The sequence below is a fragment of the Haemaphysalis longicornis genome, unplaced genomic scaffold (genome assembly GCF_048455015.1).
Source record: "Haemaphysalis longicornis isolate Haplotype H1 unplaced genomic scaffold, Haemaphysalis longicornis Haplotype H1 scaffold_7, whole genome shotgun sequence".
Taxonomy (NCBI): Eukaryota; Metazoa; Arthropoda; class Arachnida; order Ixodida; family Ixodidae; genus Haemaphysalis; species Haemaphysalis longicornis.
Window position 1 is genome coordinate 3,153,403 of NW_027526422.1, and position 18,537 is coordinate 3,171,939.

The 18,537-nt window shown below is 50.5% G+C and overlaps 1 protein-coding gene across 3 annotated transcripts in view; it reads right to left on the bottom strand.

Annotated features, from left to right (window-relative positions):
- Window positions 1-3,451: 3,451 nt before the first annotated feature.
- LOC144144314 (uncharacterized) overlaps window positions 3,452-18,537 on the bottom strand; it is a 68,469-nt gene continuing 53,383 nt past the window's right edge. For all 3 annotated transcript variants that reach the window (XM_077675697.1, XM_077675699.1, XM_077675696.1), the window contains exons 2-5: window positions 11,073-11,477; window positions 9,716-9,889; window positions 6,885-7,139; window positions 3,452-3,623 (exon numbers count right to left, since the gene is read on the bottom strand). In XM_077675697.1, coding sequence (XP_077531823.1) covers window positions 3,519-3,623; window positions 6,885-7,139; window positions 9,716-9,889; window positions 11,073-11,399 — 861 coding nt within the window. In that variant the 5' untranslated portion in view covers window positions 11,400-11,477 and the 3' untranslated portion in view covers window positions 3,452-3,518. The remainder of the gene's footprint in view (window positions 3,624-6,884; window positions 7,140-9,715; window positions 9,890-11,072; window positions 11,478-18,537) is intronic.

An 18,537-nucleotide genomic window follows, 5' to 3' on the forward strand; every position in this document is an offset into this window, starting at 1 on the left:
GAACAGCAACTGGCGTCCTTTATTGGAGGCCAGGAAGGAAAGCGCATATTTGGCGTCTTGTGCCGGCTGTTGTCGTAAATATTTTATTTTTTATTTCACGCTCGGGCTCGCGGGCCGGCGGGGCGACAAGGCGGAGCAGTGAAGAGTAAGAAAAGCGCCTTTTCGACGCCTCGCTCTGTCATTTTTAGATGCGACTGCATCTCATTCACTCGCCTTGTCCCTGCATCCGGTGTCGTAGGCGTTGTCGTCGGCGTCCGCCCCTCCCCCATTCTCCTCGCCGCGCTAGCTGCGCTCTCCGCCGCTCACCCCCTCTCCTCTCCGAGAGCGAACACTCTCTCGCGAGGGGCATTGGATTGGATTCGATTGGATTGGCTTGGTTTGGATTGGATTTGGATTGAATTGAATTAAAGTGGATTGTGTTGGATTGTGTTGCGTCATAGCCGCGGCAGATGCACTGGCGCCGGCGCGTCCCCTCGCCGTTATGCGCGCTATAAAACGCGGTGCCTGCGCCGCTCCGCTCCAACGTTCCAGCGCCGTTCCTCCGCTGTCCAACGCTGCAACGTGAACCCCCTATGCGTCGCATCTACTCAGGGGTCCCCGCGATTGGAGGTGGGAGTTTTTTTTTTTTATGTTTCGCTTTCATTACGGGCGCTCACCATGCCAGCTCTGAAGCGCGGCCACGTTTGAATCGTTGTGCTTCTCCTTTGTCCAAATAGATGATGTACTGTCGACACTGTTAGCTTGACAACGCGCACGGTTTTAAGTAAAACATATATGGCTGTTTTATGTATACTTCATGTACGAGAAAAAAAGCTTCCGAGGATCCACGTGTCTTCGAAATTCCAGGCGTTCTATATCCCGAGTCATTGGAAACAAACGTTCGGGTGTGCGCTATACAGACACGGTCGCCATCAACGTCGCTTGCCGTTCAAAACATGATCTGGACCTGAAGCGTATACACCTGACCACATGGATAGCATCTTGAGTTGATTGGTTAACGATATGCGCCATTTGCCTCGCTAGAATCTTGAACGTGACACCGCCAAGGTTTCTCTGGGCCTGCCCGTGTCCGAGGGCATGTCCGCGCACTGGTGTGGACAGGGCGCTGTAAACCCTGTAAATTGGCTGTTTCACCTGTGTGTGCCTTTCACGCGGCGCGTGTGTTTTGAGTATGTGCATATCACATTAACCTTCACTTGGCGTGAAAATCAGGCGGCTAGTGTGGGTGACCTCGCCGGGCCCTCTTTATGACCACTGGGATGCATTTTGAGACGGCTATCACAGATGTGTGCATCGCCACGCGTGCGTCACCGTTCCGCCTAACTCCGGCCACCACTCGTTCCGCTACATCGCAACAATCTCATAAGAGATGATGCGATTACAAAGTGGAAGGGTGATTTGGCGCGCAAAGCACGGGCTTTTTTGGGGGGATACCCTGTTTAATTTGTCGACAGGAGTGCTCCCCCTTCAGAACCATACAGCAGAATAGCGAGTCAGTCCATAGTCAATAAACGTGCATCTCTGAACACAATGCAGCGCTGAGAGAGTCAAAACACCAGCAGAAGCAGAAAGGATGATCGTCGGGCAGATTGGAGAGTTCTGGGACGATGTGGATCCATCTGAGTCGTGAGCCCATGCTATGTTCTGAGCGAGAAGGAGTTCAGAGTAGGAATGAGTCCACACGAGACTTCATCTACAGAGAAGTCTAAGCCTTGTGAGCCACTCGGGAGACCATGATGAGTTCTGAACCCTTGTCAGGGAGTCCAGGTCTCGCACTCGCTATGACCTTGGGTTTGAGATTGCAAACATGAGCATGACAGCGGTGAGACTGAGTTTATGTGAGCCTTGACGTGTGATGAGTCTAAGCTTAGAAGTCAGTGAACTTGTGAGTAAAGAAAATGTCTGAGTGAATTTAAGGGGACAGCTTCAACTTTGCTGAAGTATATAGTTACAGGTAAGTTGTTGTTCCACTTTTCCCACGTTATAGCGACAGCCGCATGGGGGGGGGACAAGCTGCATGGTATCAAATAGGACTTGGTTGCTGGCTGGTTGGTTTCTGAATGAAGATGCGCAAAAATGAGGACGGAAACGTGAGGTTCGTCCTGTTACCCTCCTGTCCACGCCCTCGTTTTTCGCGCAGTACTTACGTGTCAGTGCAAGATAGGTATATCCGCAAGCATCCATCTGATGTTGAGTGAGGGCGCAACCCACGACAAGGTCATTGTTAACGTGCTTGGAAAGAAGGTCGCTAAATTGGTGTTTGATTAAGACGGCGGCAGACTGCGCCAGTATTGCAGAGGCCAGTGGGCCACCAGACCACGATGAAGGCCATTTAGGTCGTACAGATGCAGATTGGAACACTGGACGACAAAACGGAGTACGCCAACCTTTTCTCCCTTCGTGATATTCGTTCTTTCAGTTCCTTTTCCCAATGTCACATGCCCACGTAGAGAGCTCTGGAGAGTAATAGGCCCACCTGGTGAAACCATAAAGTTCTCCGTTTTCGAAGCAAAATACAATGCTGGCGCCCCAATGTTTCATTTTCCTTCGTTTTTTTATTAGGTACACTTTTCCTATTGCCGACACCTTCCGTTCGGTTACAGTGATTGCGCTATGCGCTATGAGTGGCGCGGACAGAGTTGCTTCGGCTGCTGGCTAGCGTGCCTCACGTGACGTCACAACCTTCAATGGGTACGCTCTTCGGCTACCTTTCAGGAATTTGTACCAAAGACGGTACAACTGCTAGCCAACAGCAAGAGGAAGCACAGCACGTGTCGCTCGCCATTGGAAGCGCCGGTGTTTTCCCTGAGACGCCTTTTCTAGCCTCAAGCGTTAGGGGCACATCAAACCCGTCTTACGAGATAACCAATTTAGCCAGGGGAGCCAACACAGCTTAAACGACACAATATTTAAAGCCTGGAGATTCGTGTATTTTGCCACACATGCATACGTGTACACTAAGAAGTCGGGGGCAATGCAAGACCATCGTAGAGAGCTACATGAGCGCCATTTGAGTTTCGATATAGCCTACTGCGCTTGTGACACTCTTGGTAGAAAACAATACTGTGGCGGCGTTTCACTTGGTGAGCGTGGTCTACGCGCAAGCCTCCGCGGCAGGCCTACCACGCGCGGTTTTCGTCGGTCTCGTTCGGCTCGTGCTTGGCGCTCGCTGCGGTGTGCCCAATCAAGAGGTGTGCACGTGACCGGCAGCTGGCCGTTCATGTGGCCGCGGTGTGGCCCCGAATCTGCCGTCTCCAGTCATTCACGTCCCGGAGGGCTCGCCGCACTGACCTGGAGCTCCGCTGGCGCGCTCCTCCCCACCTTCCCCGGCGCACGTCCCTGTCGTAGGCCGTGGGGCGGCCTCCTATCAGCGGTCGTCCTGCCCCTGGCCGGCCGAAACGACGGCCAGAGGCGGAGCAGCGGCGCGAAGCAGGGAGAGGCGAGACTTGAATAAGTTAACATGGCGTGTAATGGGGCGCGGCGTGGTCCCCGGGCTGGCAGTGCTTGGTGCGGCTGGATCACTGAGGCTTCCGCTTCGCCTCGACGTACGACAAGGTGATGGTCATCCTCGGCTTCACCACGAAGTCATCTTTGGGTGGCAGGCAGATGTTGTCGTACACCACCTGCGGCACCAAGAGAGCGGCGCGTCATCGAGAACCCTACTCTTCGTCGCTGGTACATCAGCGTGAATGTTGTTTCAAACAGGAGGGCCCCACGTCAGTGCGAGAAGGTTCAACTACACTGCTTTCCAGAATTACTACCAATGTGCCAGCAAGCACTCTCCTGAACGAATGAAATTCCCGTGTCGGGACTCTGTGTCTGTTATACGATGCGAACTATTGAGCAGGAACCGTATAGCGTGCGAGAGGCTTGCTGGTGGGTCCTCCCCAGACGTGCAATGGGTTAAAGTGACCGCGTGGCGTCTACATCCATCTAGATGGTGTGCGGCCGTTATACTCACGCACCGTCACATTAACACGTCACGAGATATAACGTCTACGCCGCGTGCACTAAGCCAATTCCAGTACCGCCGCTGGCAACGCGCTCGGCTTCTTCTCAGGAGAGGCGGGTTCCATTCCAATACCAGCTAAAGCACGTTTTAACAGCCTTGCTCTTTAAAGGGGCCATGTAGAGAAAAATGAAGGACGCTAACGCGTAAGACTTGAAGGTAGCGAAGCTGTACGTAGCCTGCACCACCAGCACGGTGGTTTAAGTCCAAGATTGCAGCCGATTCGCTTCTTCACTGCCGCAACGGCATTTACTCCATCACTGTAGGTGTAAGTGTGAGCTTCCTTCATTTTTTTTTTTGGAAGTGATAATCATTGGACATCACCGTGGAGGGGCGTACGCTATGATGTGTCTTTCTCCTTCCCAGCAAGTGTTGTCACGTTACGGCAAACGCTGGAGTTTTTTTTTTTTTTTTTTGCCAATCTTGGCCAATCTCCTAAGATGGGTATGCCTCGCTTGACAAAAGTGCGCAGGGGACGCTAAGTGGTCGTCGCGAGGCACGCACACACGAGGGCTAGGCATTTTGTTGGATTTGTTAACTGCCCGGCGGTCACCGCGAGGCCCTCACTCACGTGCGCGCACTCGGCAATTTCTTAGTATTTTTAATTGCGGACACGAAAAATTACAATTTGCCACATAGGTTCGCTGTTAAAACATGTTTGGTTCATTCAAAAGATTGCCTCGTTAGAATCATACTGACACCAATTTTAACGCGCACTTCGCTCATATAGGTTATATAATTAGGAAAAAAGGGTATGGCCATGCAACCCACTAGCTCATTTGCGGCAACAGAACCTATGATGTCATATGTCCAGCTATGCGATTGACTGAGACCGGCAAAAGCAAAAGCAAATTAGGCAGGGCTCATAAGCTTGCGGAACGAGCTATTTGCGATTAAATGTAATGCATATTCATTTTACAGCAGCAAAAATAGTGGGGTAAGCAATAAATTGTACGAAAATACACGTAAACATATAAGTACGGATGCACGCTGCTGTTGGTACTCGGCCTACTATGTTTTAGCTGCACACCAGTCCGCCGCTTTGGAGTTGTCTTACACGGCACTAACCGATTGGCGTAAGCGAGGTTGTCTTACGGGACCCTGTTGGTCGAGCATACTCCATGTTTCACGAAATGATTATTTTCTACTGTAACAAAAACAAGCCAGGTGCAAATACGGTCAGAAACAAATAAACGGCGGACAGCAGTCCGCGGCTTAGTATGGTAGCGCCATCTGGGAGGACTGACGGTAAGCAAGGCTGCAGAGCCTAATGACGCACTGGAAGTTCGTTCGAAAGCCCGCCCTTGTAACTTCATGGCATACGCCGCAAAAACACACGATTTGGCGGGAGAATCATAATTTTAACCTAGCTCGATCAATTTCTCAGTGAATATGTATGCGGTATTATTTCCTGCCGGACAAGCGCTAGGGGAACTACAAAACACGAAATCTTTCGAATAAAACCAACTTGTATTTTGTCTGGATGGCCTTTTAAAGTGGTCGTTGGGTCGGCGAACTTGTGCAGAAAAACCTCGCCGAGGAATGACGTCATATCGCGCACGCTGGCACCCAACGTTGCTGGCACCACCTTAGCTTTTCCTCGCCGCGCTCGGGGTGGACTCGTGTCGTCACCTGTCGGAGGCGCGATACAACAGGTACAAGCATGACTTTGGAGACGCTTCGCGGAGTGACTGGCTCTGGCGCGGTTGCGAGGAGTGGTGCAATTTTGACGGTGGAAAGAGAATAATTATTGCCAAAACGAAAGAAGCCAAAAGGCCGAGCGGCGATAACGTCAATCAACTTCTTAATTAGCGTCCCACACACCAGACCACACAAGCCCAACGGCAGCCACCAAATGAGTTTAAAAATTTTGAGCAAACGTTCGTCTAGCTGCGCCCTCGATACTCTTGGAGTTTTACCGCAGAGCCGGTGGGCACGCCTACATTGTATACGTCCTTTTATGACCGAGCGTCAATTGCTCTTTGGGGAGCTAACGACGGCACCACGCAGAAAACTTGGCCGAGCTTATTCTTGGCCGAACCAAGAATAAGCTAGGTGGCGCCGCAAGCTTCGGTGTTGGCCCAGCTTTCGCGCCACTAGTGCGAAACTGTCCCAATTCTGACTGCGAAGCCGTATACCTCTACCCATCCCAGGAAATTTTCGTGCCGACGTCAGCAAAAAGCTTCCAGGCTGCCACTGAGTACTGGCTACACCCAGGCTACGCAAGCAAACTACTGGCACCGCCAGGCGGTGGTTTGTAATCAGCGTCTGGGAAGAGGGAGGGCGCTTTTGGGATTCGACACATGAAACAACAGTGAGGGGGTGGCAGTGAGAGAGATGACGCCATAGCCGCGCGGGCCGCCCTCCTCCTCACCCTTCGAAAAAACGCTCCTTTCTGTTTTCTGCCTGCCGACGTAGCTACGTTCAGGATGCCGTCCGAGCGAATCTTTGGTAACAGCGGGCAAAGTCTCTCTGGTTTCACTCTTTGTAGAGCCACGCGTGTGAATTCAAGTGACGCCGCATGGGTAATCGTTGTGGGTGTCGTACACCGCTTCGCAGTGCAACCACCTTTCCAGCGTGGATTGGAGCCTTTTTTTTTGTTGTTGTTGTTATTGCTCTTTACTGCGGCGGTCGTTCTTTTTACCGGAAATCAACGCCGGTTCTTCACACTTATGGCTCTTAAGACTTCCGCCTTAAAGAGGAAGCGATGCGCACAACCATCAATTAAGGAGAGTTTCCGCGCCCCCGTAAAGGATTCGCAGGGCAGTATTCACGGAGTTCTGAACCAAGCACCTGCGCTTGGGAAGTACACGCCGGAGACTTGCAGAGCGGCGATCACAACATGCCCCATTTCCTGTTGTGCGTATGGGCTTACCTCTCCATAGCGATCGGAGATGGTGATTTTCCATGCCCGCTCGGGCGAAGCTCTGAGTCCCTCGACGGACTCGACGATGTAGCACGCACGCGTGGCCGAGAACCCCAGGTGGAGGACGCGGCCGCCTCGTCCCGCGGCCAACTTGTAGTCGGCTTGTCGCAGGGCATACACGAGGGTCAGCTTGGGCGACACCGTGATGTTCACGTCCAGGACCTCGCCTTCACCGTTCGTCTGAACCACCAGCTTGGCACCGGGCTGAAAGCACAGCGCGGAGGATGAGGAAAAGAAAAGCACAAGTTTATTAAAGTTTATCGACTTTGTGCTCAAGGCAAGCATAGGTTACAGAACTGACAAGCTGTGAGTCGCATGCAACAAAAACGCAAGCACGATAATAGACGCAGTCAGTTCCACAAAGCGTCTGTAGCTGAAATATTTCTAAGCGCTATGCAATGTATGTTAATGGGGTAAGGAACCCATTTCAATCGTTTTGTGCTCAAGGAAAGGACCACTATGCGTACACGACTGGTTGAAGAGGCCTCTCCGAGGACGGCGTACAGCGTCAAGAAATGGGCAGCCGGACGGGTGCGCCCGTGTGAGGAGTGAGGCGAGGCCTGCCATGCAGGGCTCTACGCAGACGATTTTTTTTTCTAGGACTCATCCTGCGGTGAAACAAACTTGTACCTGAGAGAATTATCGAAACGGCTTACGGGAAAAAAACTAGAATGAAATGCCAAGAAAAATAACTTAGAGGAAAAATATTAACCACTTGTATTTTATTACAGTCTTCAGATTTGGAGAGCTGTTCTTGAAGTGGTTCCTTCAATGCGTTTCTTAGGGATCTTCAAAAACCCATTGTCACGCAATGATCACGTAGATCACATACACATGAAGGTATCACGCTTTTGCTACCCTGTTAGCTTAAAGCGTAGTTGTGTTTTGCTCTCATGCAGTTGTGGACTTAGGTCACCCCAAAGGGCCATGGAACGAAGAATGATAGCAGTAACACGAAGAGCGGCTTCCTGGATCAGGGAAAAAACTCGAAATAAAGAAAAAGAAGTGGACTTGGGCTGGCCATGCAATGAGACGGACCGACAACCGGTGGAGAATTAGGGTAACAGAGTGGATACCAAGAGATGGTGCTGGAAGAAGGGGAAGGCCAACGACACGATGCAGGGATGAAATAGAGAAATTCGGGGATAAACTGTGGACTCGAGCAGAGCAGGACAGGAGCGTTTGGAGGCCAATGGTAGAGGCCGTCGTCCTTCAGTGCATTTAAGTAGGCTCACGAGTACGGATTCCTGGGCGAGTTGGGGTTGCGATGCAGAAAAATTCATATCGCATGCGGACGACGACAAGGAAAGAGAACAGACACCACGGAGCGCCACTTCCAACTGCAGAGTAGCGCTCCGTGGTGTCTGTTCTCTTTTCTTATCCTAGTCCACATGCGCTATGAATTTTTCTGCTAAGTAGGCTTTGATGATTATGATAAGAGTTTAAGAAATAGATTAAATCTATGAAACTGTATCGTAAATCGTTTTGTTTGTGCTTCCTACCTTTATATTGTTTGTACCTATCCCGTTCAACTTGATTAATTTTGTTTAATAAACGTGTTTTTGTATATATTTTTTGTTTGCACAGCGAGATGTTTGGGTCTACAACGCATGCTCATTTTAGACCTTTTTTTCTTTTCTACTGTCAAGTTGCTACTTGCGTAAGATACAAGTGAGAGGTATGTGCATATACACCTTTATGTATTTTTATTCTTCTTTAGTTTTTTTTTTGTTTCTCGCGGAACCCGTGTGATTTTCAGCCAGAGACAAGCCAGTTTTCATGCGTCTCGTATGTTTTGTATTTGATTCTGTAATATGTGCTGCGCCTAACTAAGATGCAAGACACTTCGGAATAGGAGAGGCCTCGTCAAGCTGTAGCCTTGCGCCCTTCTCCTCAGCTGTGAATGTAATTCAAAGAATAAAGAAAAATTGTGGTTGATTCCTCTTTCACAGGAATCGGTAAAACACGAAAGGGAAAGGTGCCTTCACAGGAGCAGTTGAATGTTAAAGAAACCTTCTTCATGTGCGAAGGGTTCGCGAGCCTGACCCTCCAGACGATGCGACGATGACACGGATGAAACAAAAAATAACCGGTTTATTCCGGGACAACAAAGCCAAAAAGGGCACGCACAGCAACAGCAGCTTCAAACATTACGGTTATGGGAACAACGTGACAGCAGAGGGTGCCTGATTCACGCGCGTCCCGCGTACACGAAGGCGCTGGCATCGAGGCGCCAGCTGTCGGCGCTCATCAGCGTCATGATGCGCTACTTCGCTTCACCTCTCCTGGACGGCAGCCCCATCTGAACGAGTCAGGCAAGGATATAAGGCGCGTTCGTAGAGCTGCTCCCGTTTCTACTCCTAGCGCAGCATGCAGAGTGCCACGTACCTCCCGTTGTGGCGAGAGGCTAGAGAGTTCGTGGGCTCGAATCCGGGCGCCGCCGTGTAAATTGCACTTTTTCTGGCGACGTCACTTCCGTGACGGATACGATGTCAGTGAGATCTTTGTGTTCCCGGCCATAAAACACTTTCTTGTTAAAAACGGCATTTTACTAAAAGGGCCAAGGCAAGCAAGTTTTCCGTCCACCAGCTTATAGTGCAAGGGTCACGTTTGTTTTCATCCGAATCACGTTACAGGTATGATGCTAGTTACGCATAAAAACCGAGCTGATGACCTTTTTGCGTCTGTTCCGGATCCCGCACGAATGCCGAACGTTCCAGCTATGCGCGAACACATGCAAGAGCAGCTTCGGTGTGGGCAATAGACGGCGGCGCACTGACCGGCGGCCTGAGCGTCCTGATGGGAGGCAGGGGCGCGAACTCAGTGTTGGGCATGAAGTCGCTGTAGAGGCCCGAGAAGATAGGGCCGTGCGGGGGCACCAGCTTGTAGGCCGGGCCCGCTCCCCCGAGGCACAGCTCCTGGATGGCCTCGAGCGCCGTGGGAGAGAGGCCGCCCTGCGAACGTCGCACGAGTGAACGCCAGCTCCGCACGGGGGTTCAACCCCTTCGCTGCCTTCCTTTCAAGCGCGATAACACTGCGCTGCTGACCCTGCTTCCACGCACAAAACTATACTGTGCACTTCCGCAGTCTTTGTAAACCTAGCGAGCGCAGCTTTTCCACGGTTTACATGTACCAACTAGCCCAGAATTGTGGCCTTCGATTCGATGCGTATAAAGGTTTCCGTCTGTGGCACTGACTGCATCGGGACCACAGCCGTTTATCCGCCCCTTTGAGAAGAGGTCTATTGGCGGCACGATGGTTGCAGTCGTCACCAGACTCGTGCGAATGTGCCGAACCGGAGGATCTCTCGCGTTTGTCCGGCGCCGTAGCTAGGCTATACTGAAAGATGGCGAGCAGAATACTTTGTATATTCCAACGATAGAATGACATTTGGTATCCGATGAAGTCGCTAGGCCCTCTCGTTATACTTTCCCGCAACAAATATTCTCACCAGTGCTGACATTTACTTATAAGGGGGGTCGGGGTGCAGTTCTTCATATGAATGCATGGGATCTTGTGAGGGTATGACACTTCTTTTATATTACTTTATACATTGAAGTGTCTGGCTGATGCTGCGGCCTACACCTAGTAAGCAGCCATGGAGCAATTAGCGATATTCTTGCCCCCGACAGTTATATACGCAATGTCAACAAATAACGAAACCTTTCCTTCCTACACATTCTCTTGCGTTTCTTTTGCAGGATGAAGCCGAGGGGGCCGGGGATTCGCACTGTATAAGGCTGCGGTAAAGAAAAACTATGTCCTAGTTTTGACTTGCGAGATTTTAATGTCCATATACTATATTTCCATGCCGATATTCGAACACTATTTGGCTTTCTCGACCAGTTTTCGAGAAAGACCCTCAAGCTGGGGTAAGTTTGTGCAAAGAAACTTAGGCAGTGGTCCGGGTTCGAATGCCGAACCGCGACGACTGTTTTTTCGACTGTGGAGCTTTCTCAGAAGCTTTACAGCTTTCGCACTGCTGCACGTGCGGTGGGCGTGAAATTTGTCTTTCTGCGCGGACACAGGTGGGACCGCGCATGACGGAGAGGACTGCGTTCCGGCACCGTGGGCACAGAAGCGGCGTTCTTTGTTTGCTCAAAATGGATCACGGACGGCTTCTAACAACAGCCGCACCTCCTCCTTGGCCACCTTCCTCTTGGCGGAGGAGTAGAGCGCGGAGTAGAGCTGCTTGACGACGCCCGACACGGTCACGTCCTGCAGTTTGGCGAAGCGCTCAATGAGCCTCTCCAGGTCGCCCATGGTCATTGACGCCAGGGTGGCGTCCAGGGAGCAGGACTCCGAGGAGCCCACGTCGTTCTCCGAGAACATGGGCTGCGGCACGGACTTGCGTTCCAGTGGAGGCACGGCGTCCACGGCCGCGTCGTCCAACGGGCGGGGACTGGCGAGAGCCGCGGTCGCCAGCCAGCACGTGGCCACCGTCACCAGAGTGGGCAGCAGCATGCTGGAGCAGGCCGGGGGGCTGCAGGTGGTACGCTCGAGGCCTCGGGAAGAGCGTCAACCGGCCTTCCTGCGCTTTATCTGCGAAGGAGGAGCGAGAGAAACAAACCTTCCGCTTAACGCTCGATTCTTCCACTGCAGCAGGCAAGTAACACAGGTGAGGCACGCTGTTTATCGACACCGCTTCCAAACTGGCGCTAGCGGTGATCGTATATGCACCTTTGGTGTCGCTTTTCCAGGCGCAAGGTGCGCGATCTCCCTGTTAAGACTGCCCCTATGATAGCCAGATGGCGCATCTCGACGTGCGTGTATGCAAGACCCGAGACGCACTGTAGGTGCGTCTGAGGCACGTAGTAAGAAAGGAAACGTCGTTTGCATCACCCGCCTTGTAGACAGCGACCTCCCCATGCTCGACGATTCCGTGTGCCCGGTTTGCTTGGTATTTTTAGTTCTTGCCGGCGCCACTGGACCGGCTTGCGCTGCGTTGGATCCAAGTTTTCCCGCTGCAACAGCGCTTGTTCAGCCTATCGTCTGTTATTTCGTCTTTTTAAAGCGGAGCTCCAGTGTCCTCACTGATGGCGTCTGTAACGCGAAAGCACCCTGCAGGAAAGCCAGCTTTCTCTGTCGATGGTGATGAATGGTCGTGGGTGAAGTGAAAGAAAAAAAAACGCTTCCCGAATCGGATCTGGGTCGCTCGGTTCCCTGTATCCCTGCTCCATTTCGACGTCATCGAAACTCAGTCCAAACTCAGACGACAAGCAAATAATCTGTCACGAGACGGATTCTTTGCTTGTCGTTCTTTGCTTGTCGCGAGACGGATTCTTTGGGGCCATCCATTTAAAACATAGTTAAAACCTCTCAGCCACTTACATAAGAGGGCAATAAGAATTATTACATTTTCAAATAGGACTAATACCAGCAAACCACTGTGCCAACTCATGCGCGTAGTTCCGCTGCACTCTGTTCCCGTAATAAGCATTGCGTATATAATAAATTGAATAGTAAAACATGACGATCCTAAGCATTTTTAAGTTACCGGCGCTCAGTACAAGAGCTGCGACGAACAACTGCTTAATTTACCTGTTGCTAAAAATCTATACGGTCGGCGGCTATTAGAATTTCAGGGTGCTCTTATTTGGAATACTATACCGGCAGATGTGAAAGCCGCACACAACTTTTCTGGGGCCATGAAGCGTTTTGTGTTAGAGGATAGTGCTGTAGTTGGATTAACAATCTATGTGCTTTTCTTTGTCCCCCAAAATGCATTGTGTAATCAAGTATAAAAAAAATCAAGTATCAAAATAGTGCTTCCCATGGTCTGGATTATCTTTCTCGAGCGACGTACGACTCAACCTCGCATGGGGTATGTGCAGTGTGCGTGGCTAAAAGCCATCTCGGCTTGTGCGCCAGAGTTAAGTGACTTGCTGTTCGTCCCCGCAAACCGCGCGCGAGGCGACAGCCGAATTTACGACGAGCAGGAGGAGGCAACCCATCGTCTGTCAATCGCGGTGCAGACTTGCAACGCATGTTGTGACGTTGTGTTCGTTCGAAACGGGATTGTTTTGAAGTTGAATAAAGTGTGTGCGTCAAACATGGCAATTCGACTCAGGGCCCATTCTCTGCGATTGCACGAAAGAAGTGCCACGGGGCTTCAACGCTTTCTTTATGGAACGTACTAAGGTAAGAGAATATGCATGTCGTGTTATGGCCGTGTTGCATTTAATGCAAACGGTTAAGCGTTTGTTTACACTTGTTTCGTGTGTCGTAAAATGTCCAAGCACTCCGGCACTACGCTGGCAGATCAGCCGGCGAGCCGACGCTGAGCAGACGACTCATCTCTTTGGCGGAAGTGCGTGAAAAAGTCGCCCAATAGCAGGGTGTCTAGCTCATGAAGAACATCTCGGAATCGATGACGTAGACATGTGAAGATGGCGGCGTCCAAAAACACGAAGGTAAGGGTGAGAAAAAAGCGACAAACTTTGCAACAAAAGTGTGAGCCTTCCGCTGCGCGTAAAAGAGTAATACTTGGCACAGATGACGTTGACGACCCAATGTAATGATTGCGCTAGTTCATTTAGTGTGCTCAAAACGCCCTTTCAGGGCCCCTTTAAAAGCAACTGGTAGGAAGCTAGCTATCGGCAAAGAAAGCATGAACGTACTCAGGGACCAGATGGGCGACATTATGCACAGCAGGGACGAGATAATGCCGGTAGCAGAACGATTCTACACCAGCCACGTTAGACTATAGGAAACTACTGAGCGTACAAGAATATAGCTTGCCATGCCCCACTTGTAACGAAACAGGAAGTAGAAATTTGCGCTCAAGGGCATGCAAACAGGAAAAGCTGCAGGTGACGACAGATTTCGTACTGGAAAAGGTTGCTTCACTATTTTCTGTATGCTTAAAGGAGTACTTACACCAAATTTTGACGCCTAAAAATGATATCATTGGCTTCAGTAGTTTGTACAGATGCCTCACAGAACTTTTTGCAGCGATCCGAGGCCGGAATCACATCTAAAATCGATTTTGATTGCCCAGGCCGCGAGCTTTCATAAATCGGCAGCACTAGCGAAATCGCTTTCGGCGTGACGAAACATCGGCCTGCGTGTCTGGCCGGTTCAGGGCGACGTCATACAGGGTGTCCCAGCTATCATGCACCAAGATTTTAAAAAAGAGTAAAGGCGTAACTCGAAGAAAACCTAGTGCATAATGTTCGCAGTACTGTGAAGAAGCGGGGAGTAATTTTTTCGTTAATGAGACTTAATTAACTAATTGTAATTGATTATCTAACTCGATAAATACTGTCCTAATCACTAAAGTGTCAATGAGGCACTTGTAGGTAACCACGAGGGGCATCTAACTGCGGTATTTTCAGCGATGAACTAATTGCGTACAAATTTATTCTGACTGATAAAGAAAACCCGCGAAATATGAAAAATACCACGTGACGGCGCCTACGCGCGCACCGTAAAGCAACGCCCTCAAACAGGCTGCCTCTGAGTTAGCCAGAATGAAATAAACAAAAGAAAGAAAGAAGAAATCGCGACCGAGTTTGTTCCTTATCTGCACACGCGTCCCGCGAATCTTGCTGCTGCTGCTCCTTCCATGCATGCTATTATCAAGGTGATGCGCTGTCTCTTCGGGCGGGTAACACGCAAAGCAGTTGCTTTCAATCAGCTTTGTTTGGGGACGCTGCTTCACAATGCGCGCGTAAGCGTCGTCACGTGGTATTTTTCATATTTCGCGGGTTTTCTTTATCAGTCAGAATAAATGAGTACGCAATTAGTTCGTCGCTGAAAATAGCGCAGTTAGATGCCCCTCATGGTTACCTACAAGTGCCTCATTGACACTTTAGTGATTAGGACAGTATTTTTCGAGTTAGATATTTAATTACAATTAATTCATTAAGTCTCATTAACGAAAAAATTACTCTCCGCTTCTTGACAGTACTGCAAACATTATGCACTAGGTTTTCTTCGAGTTACGCGATTTCTCTTTTTTTAAATCTTGGTGCATGATAGCTGGGACACCCTGTATAGTCGTTTTCGGAACCGGAAACGATATCCTGCGCTGCTGTTGTCGGTGGTATTCGTTTGGGCAGGAAACGTGGGCGTAGCTGTGTGAGCAATGCTTGTAAACGTTGCGTGTTCGACGTCTTTGCTCTTCAGTTCGTGGCCGGCGCATGGTATTCCCTTGCACTGGTGCTGAAAACTGCGCGGTTCGCGATGTCGACGGGCACCGTCGGGCACCGTCGACGGGCACCGCGGCGACGCGGCGGTGCGCGTCGCCCAGCTCGCCCAAGTTGTGCTATGGCAAGCTCGTGGTATGCGAAGTACTGCTCGTGGAAGCCTGTCCGAGCAAATCGACGACGACGCCAAGATGCATTATTTTCCACGCGACAACATGCAGCGCTAAACGTGGACTGAGTTCTGCGCCGCGGCGGCCGCGAGAACTGTCGCCCAAGCCAGCGGGCTCGGGGTTGCACGGGTCACCTTGCGTGTTGGGAACTTTAGGCTTAGTATCGTTGATATCGTGGCGACTATTTGATCGCTGGTATCTGTACAACTACGAATGACCATCCCTTACACAACTTTTCACCCTACTATCATCCCCTTTTTCGCATATGGAGCTTTATTTTGGCAATAATCTCCGTTTCAGCGATCGGTGACCAAGACACCTGCCGCGGCCTGTTTTGATTCTAGCGCGCAGGTGGCGCCATCGTTCGGCGGCTCGCCGCACCGCTGTGCCGGCAGTGCTGGGTCGGAGCGCCGAACCTCCGCTTCCGGTCAGCGTAGGCTTATATCTGAACGCCACTTTTAAATTCAGCGCTGATTTAAAATGACGAGAAAGCGCTCGTCAGCAGTAACTTGAATGAGTCAACGATATAAGGCACGTTGGTATCGTCCGATTCCGTGTCGGCTTTGTGGCGTAGTGGGAAGCGCACCATGTACATTGCGTTCTGCCCGCAGGGTCGAGGGATCGAAAGCGGGCGCCGGATAGTATTTTCTTTTTATATAGTAGGGAGGGGTGCGGTGCGGACTACGGACGCCAACGCGGGTGACACCGTGAGTTACTGAAATGCTCCGCATTTAAAAGGGTGTGCTTATGAACACCCTAAAATAATGGCGTGGGCAGCGCAACTACGCGTCGCAATGTGGATCGGCCGAGTGCGCAGCGCGACATAAGCACACTTAACGCGCTCTAGTCCCGCTTGGACCACGAATGAATTGAGCAAGAAAACCAACGAGACGCACGGAGAGAGCGAGTGCACACCGCAGCCGTGCTAGAAGCATTAAAAGCCCAATGAACAAAAGAGACCTACATAAGACTTCTAGTCGACATATATAAGGGACGCAAGGGCAGGACGAGCCTCCACAAGCAAAACGATAAATTTCCGGCCCGAAAGGGAGTAAGACAGGGAGATACCATTTCGCCAAAACTGTTCACAGCGTATGGAAGGTGTATTTAGAAAGCTTGACTGGGAAAGCATGGGATTAAGGATAAACGGGGAATACGTGAGCCATTTGAGGTTAGCAGACGACAGAGCCTTGCTAAGTGAGACTGCAGAGCACCTGCAAAAATTGCTTGAGGAACTGCGATCAGAAAGCACAGCCGTGGGGCTAAAAATAAATATGAATAAACCTAAAGTAATGAGGAATAAGCATGCCAAAAGCGACCTCTTCAATTGAACTTAGGAAACGAAACACTGGAAGAAGTACAGGAATATAACCACCTCGGACAGACGGTTAGTGCTCAGCACAACCACGAGAGAGAAATCCGGCGCACAATAGGTATAGGGTTGGGGAGCACTCGGCAAGAACTCCCAAATAATGAAAAGTAAGCTACCTCTATCACTCACAAGAAAAATATTCAACCAGTGCATACTGCCGGTCAGTGTTGCGGAGTTACTACTTCGGAATTGGAATGACTGCGGAGTCATTCCACATTTCCGCGACGCGGAATGGGATGGAAACGGCATGGCCACGTCGCTTCGAGGAATGGAATGGGCATTGAATTGGGCGCTTTTTGCTGGGAATGGAATGGGACTGGAAGGAGCTGGATTTTATCCGAGCTGTGCCTATCTTCAGCTGGGATCTACAGCCACACTGGCACTTTATTGAACAGAGTTAATCTTATCTGTAATAATTTTCTTTTTCTAGGGGTGTTTTTTAGGTTTTGCAACCCGTAGGGAGATCACTGAATGCGACGACTGAGGATCTCTTCTTGGCGGTACGTTCACCGGTAACCTGTGACCCACTCGTTGTGCGCCGGGGTCCAAGCAAACGAATGTATAAAGGAAACCGAGCGCACCAGTTGGCTCCGAAACCGTCCGCTGAGGCTCACGGCATGCATTGTTTACAGCACAGCATGATCCTGAGGGATACGCTCAGAGAAATGTGCCAATTTGTGTGCGGGTTACGAGAGCGGTCTTAAGTGACGTCCCGTACTGAACAGGAGGTTAATGTAGAAGAGGTGGCGACTTTCGTACGGTGAATGCTAAACTCTGTTTTATATGAAGCTACCATGCTGTCCCTCGCGCTGTCACAATTGAAATTCTGCTCAGGGCTCTGAAAAGCTAAGCATTGCGAGTGCATGTGCATGTGAGCAAGGTGCGGACGACGTGCCTGTGAATTAGCAAATTGCGCTGGTGTGATGATACTCGAAGCGTATAGGCAGCTAACACGTGACAGGCTGTTCAATAGGAAACAAGCAGACAGCAGTGTAATCTCCCTCCGGGTAGTGGCCCTGTTGGCCAGTACTATACTTTTGGATATGGCTGGGGGCTAAGTCCGTAGAAGTGTGGGGAGGGGTGACGTGCTTTAATCTCTCTAGGGGAAGGAACAGGAAGTAGCGTCGTACTCGCGCCATTTCAAAGTGGCTACTTGGCGACAAGTCCTCATGGGGCTAATTGCAGAGATCGGGAAATCTGTGTCGGAGGGGCTGGAGACGAGCAGGTAGAACTTCAGGTTGTGAGGTGAAAAGAAAAAAAACGTGTACCAACTCGTTACCCCGGGGGGGCTCTACGTGCCCCTGCATTCAGGTGACGCCACTGCCCCCGCGTATGCACAAATTGTCACCCCGTGCGTGAATCTAATACGCATCGTCTGCATCGACACAAACAGTGTTTTTCAACACTGTGATATTGCAGCTGTGCATAAGGACATACTCGAACACCCTCACCACATAAAACATTAGCCCAGCTCGGCGTTATTAGCGGCCTGGCTCGGGTGATTGAGTGGGTGCCTACCTCCTTCCTTACCCCTTCTTCAAGATCTCGGGTCCCCCTCTTCTAAAGAAAACAAAATTATCAATCAATTCATTCTTCTTTCACCGCCGCGCACGAGGAAGTCATTACAACATGCTGACCATGTAAATATTGTTACAGGGATCGGGAATACTGACTTCATGGGTTAGAAAGGCGGGGGCTCTGCCTGAGATATCACCAAGGCTCTACTATCCTTCGATACAGGCGATGTGTAGGCATATTTTAGCAGTTCTCAACGCATCCGATACGTCACCTCTGTGTTGCAATCCCAAGTGTGCGTTTATATATATTTTTTTCGCTGGTTTTCACTGGCCCAGCAAGCTGCACTTATTCACAAGTACCTCGATACAACCACCAGGAGGTAGTTCATACGT